Source organism: Solea senegalensis, unplaced genomic scaffold, assembly GCF_019176455.1.
Source record: "Solea senegalensis isolate Sse05_10M unplaced genomic scaffold, IFAPA_SoseM_1 scf7180000015184, whole genome shotgun sequence".
NCBI lineage: Eukaryota > Metazoa > Chordata > Actinopteri > Pleuronectiformes > Soleidae > Solea > Solea senegalensis.
This window is the reverse complement of record NW_025321248.1, coordinates 1-2,120: the sequence shown is the minus strand read 5'-3', so window position 1 is coordinate 2,120 and position 2,120 is coordinate 1. Positions and strand designations below refer to the sequence as shown.

Here is a 2,120-nt window from a genome sequence, read left to right as displayed (position 1 = left end):
TAAGAATTTTATTTTAAAATAAATGCAGCGTCTACAGAGCGGAAATCTCTCATTACAAGAACAAATTTATTATTTATTATCAGTTATTAAAAAAAAACAAATATACAGCAAATAAATAAAAAGGATATATTTCCTAATGAATGTTTTTATAAAATATGTTATATATACATATATATGTAACAGAAATAAAGTCGACATTGTATTGGATTAATTTTTTAAAAAAAATCATTAAATAAATCAATAGATAAAAGAGATGAATTCACTAATAGACAATCGAGTCAATTGAAGCCAAGTAAAGAAATAAATAAATTATTGGTTTTATTTTGAAAAGTGCGAACAGGTAGCGCGCGTCCACTCTACGTCACTTGACACTTCCGTTCTCTTCCACAACAGCTAGCATCTAGCCCGGTTGACGTCGCTCTCGTTCGGCGTAGTTGTTGCGGTGTTTGCGCTGTTGTTTGCAGAGTGAAAAGATGAACACGGTTCTGTCCAGAGCGAACTCTCTGTTCGCCTTCTCCCTGAGCGTCATGGCAGCGCTGACGTTCGGCTGCTTCGTCACCACAGCGTTTAAGGACAGACGAGTTCCTGTGGACATCCACGTCTCGAGAGTGATGCTGTAAGTGCACGTTAGCAGCTGTTAGCATTAACGCGCCGTTATCTGTGCGTTATTTCTTTAAAATTCTTATTTATTAAAAAAATGTATAACGATGATAAGAAGATATAAACATCGGTTGTTAAAATCGGCGCAGTTTTACTCATTGGACCGATATGTTAAAAAATGACGAACATCGGCCGATAACAATATTAATGCCGATATATCGTGCATCCCTAATTTTGAACCATATCCAGATTGTGTCTCACTTAAAAGTGTTTGGACAGTTTGGACGTCCAAGGTTTCCGCCCACACCTCTGCTAACAACTAACGGCGCTTTTCCACTATAGCACGACTCGGCTCGACATAAGAATCAAAGCCAACAATGTCCGACAATCCTGAACACATTAACATTAAATGTCCATATTTAACATTGGAGTCCGATGTATTTAGAGACAGCACTGCTGAGAGCCAGCCATCGTGACCACGTTTCACTTCAGTGACTGACGGACTGAACCATTCTGTCAACAAATCTTTTTAATCCACTGATTCAGTTCTTTCCAAAACAGCTGCTTTACAAGTCACTAGTTTGTGTGTTTGTGTCGCACAGAAAACCACTTCACCGCGGTGTTATGAGCGTTATGAGCGTCATGATCCTCAGGCCGCCTGGATTTATTTTAATTTTAGAATTGTCAAAAAATGTTCAACGAGTGCGTTCTTCTGCCCCGTTTTCAAACATAACTTTCACTCTGGATATCTAACGTCACAAACAGTCTAGGAGTTACAGTAGAGAAGAACGCATGAGACATCCTGTCTGTGGTGACAGGACGGGCGCAGAAGGGTTAAGGAGGTAAAACGAGGCGAGCTGTGTTAAAGGTACCGTCCTCAGTGGAAACACACGCCTGACCAGAGCTTTACTGCGCCACACTGTGACTGAACCGTGTTTCAACCTCTGGAGTTACCTGTCGGAGAACATTGAAAGCAACCTCACAAAAACAACATGGTTTTCAAAGAGCTGAGTCCACGTCTCTCCTCTGTCTCTGTGCGACAGGAAGAACGTCGATGACTTCACTGGACCCAGAGAGCGCAGTGACCTGGGCTTCGTCACCTTCGACCTCTCGGCTGATATCCTTGCCTGTTCTTGCACCTGTGGGTGGGTGGAAGTGTGTGTGTGGTCACATGATCTCATGATCTCTCGTTTTGCTCCTTAATATTTCTTACATTTACAGCCAGTTTTTGACTGGAATGTTAAACAGCTGTTTATCTACCTGTCTGCAGAGTACACCACCAGGAGCAACGTAAGACACACACACACACACACACACATTTTTGAGCCCCTGACCCTAACCTTCACAACCGAAGTGCCTAACTTCCCAGGGGTCCTTGAAATCCTTGAAAGTTTGTGAATTTGGTATGAAAATAAATCAGGGCCCTTGAAAGTTTTGAAGACATGGGTCAGTGAGTGCTTGAGTTTTGTGCAAGAAAGAAGTGAAGTTGATGTTTTATGAATCGTGTGTGTGTGTGTGTG

General features: G+C 41.7%; 1 protein-coding gene across 1 annotated transcript; it reads left to right on the top strand.

The window, feature by feature from the left end:
* The first annotated feature begins 362 nt into the window (after positions 1-362).
* On the top strand, positions 363-2,102 carry LOC122762034 (signal peptidase complex subunit 3-like). The gene is made up of 3 exons (XM_044017197.1): positions 363-616; positions 1,644-1,717; positions 1,814-2,102. The coding sequence occupies exons 1-3, from the start codon at positions 474-476 to the stop codon at positions 1,996-1,998; spliced, it is 402 nt and encodes a 133-aa protein (XP_043873132.1). The 5' UTR covers positions 363-473; the 3' UTR covers positions 1,999-2,102.
* Positions 2,103-2,120: the final 18 nt, after the last annotated feature.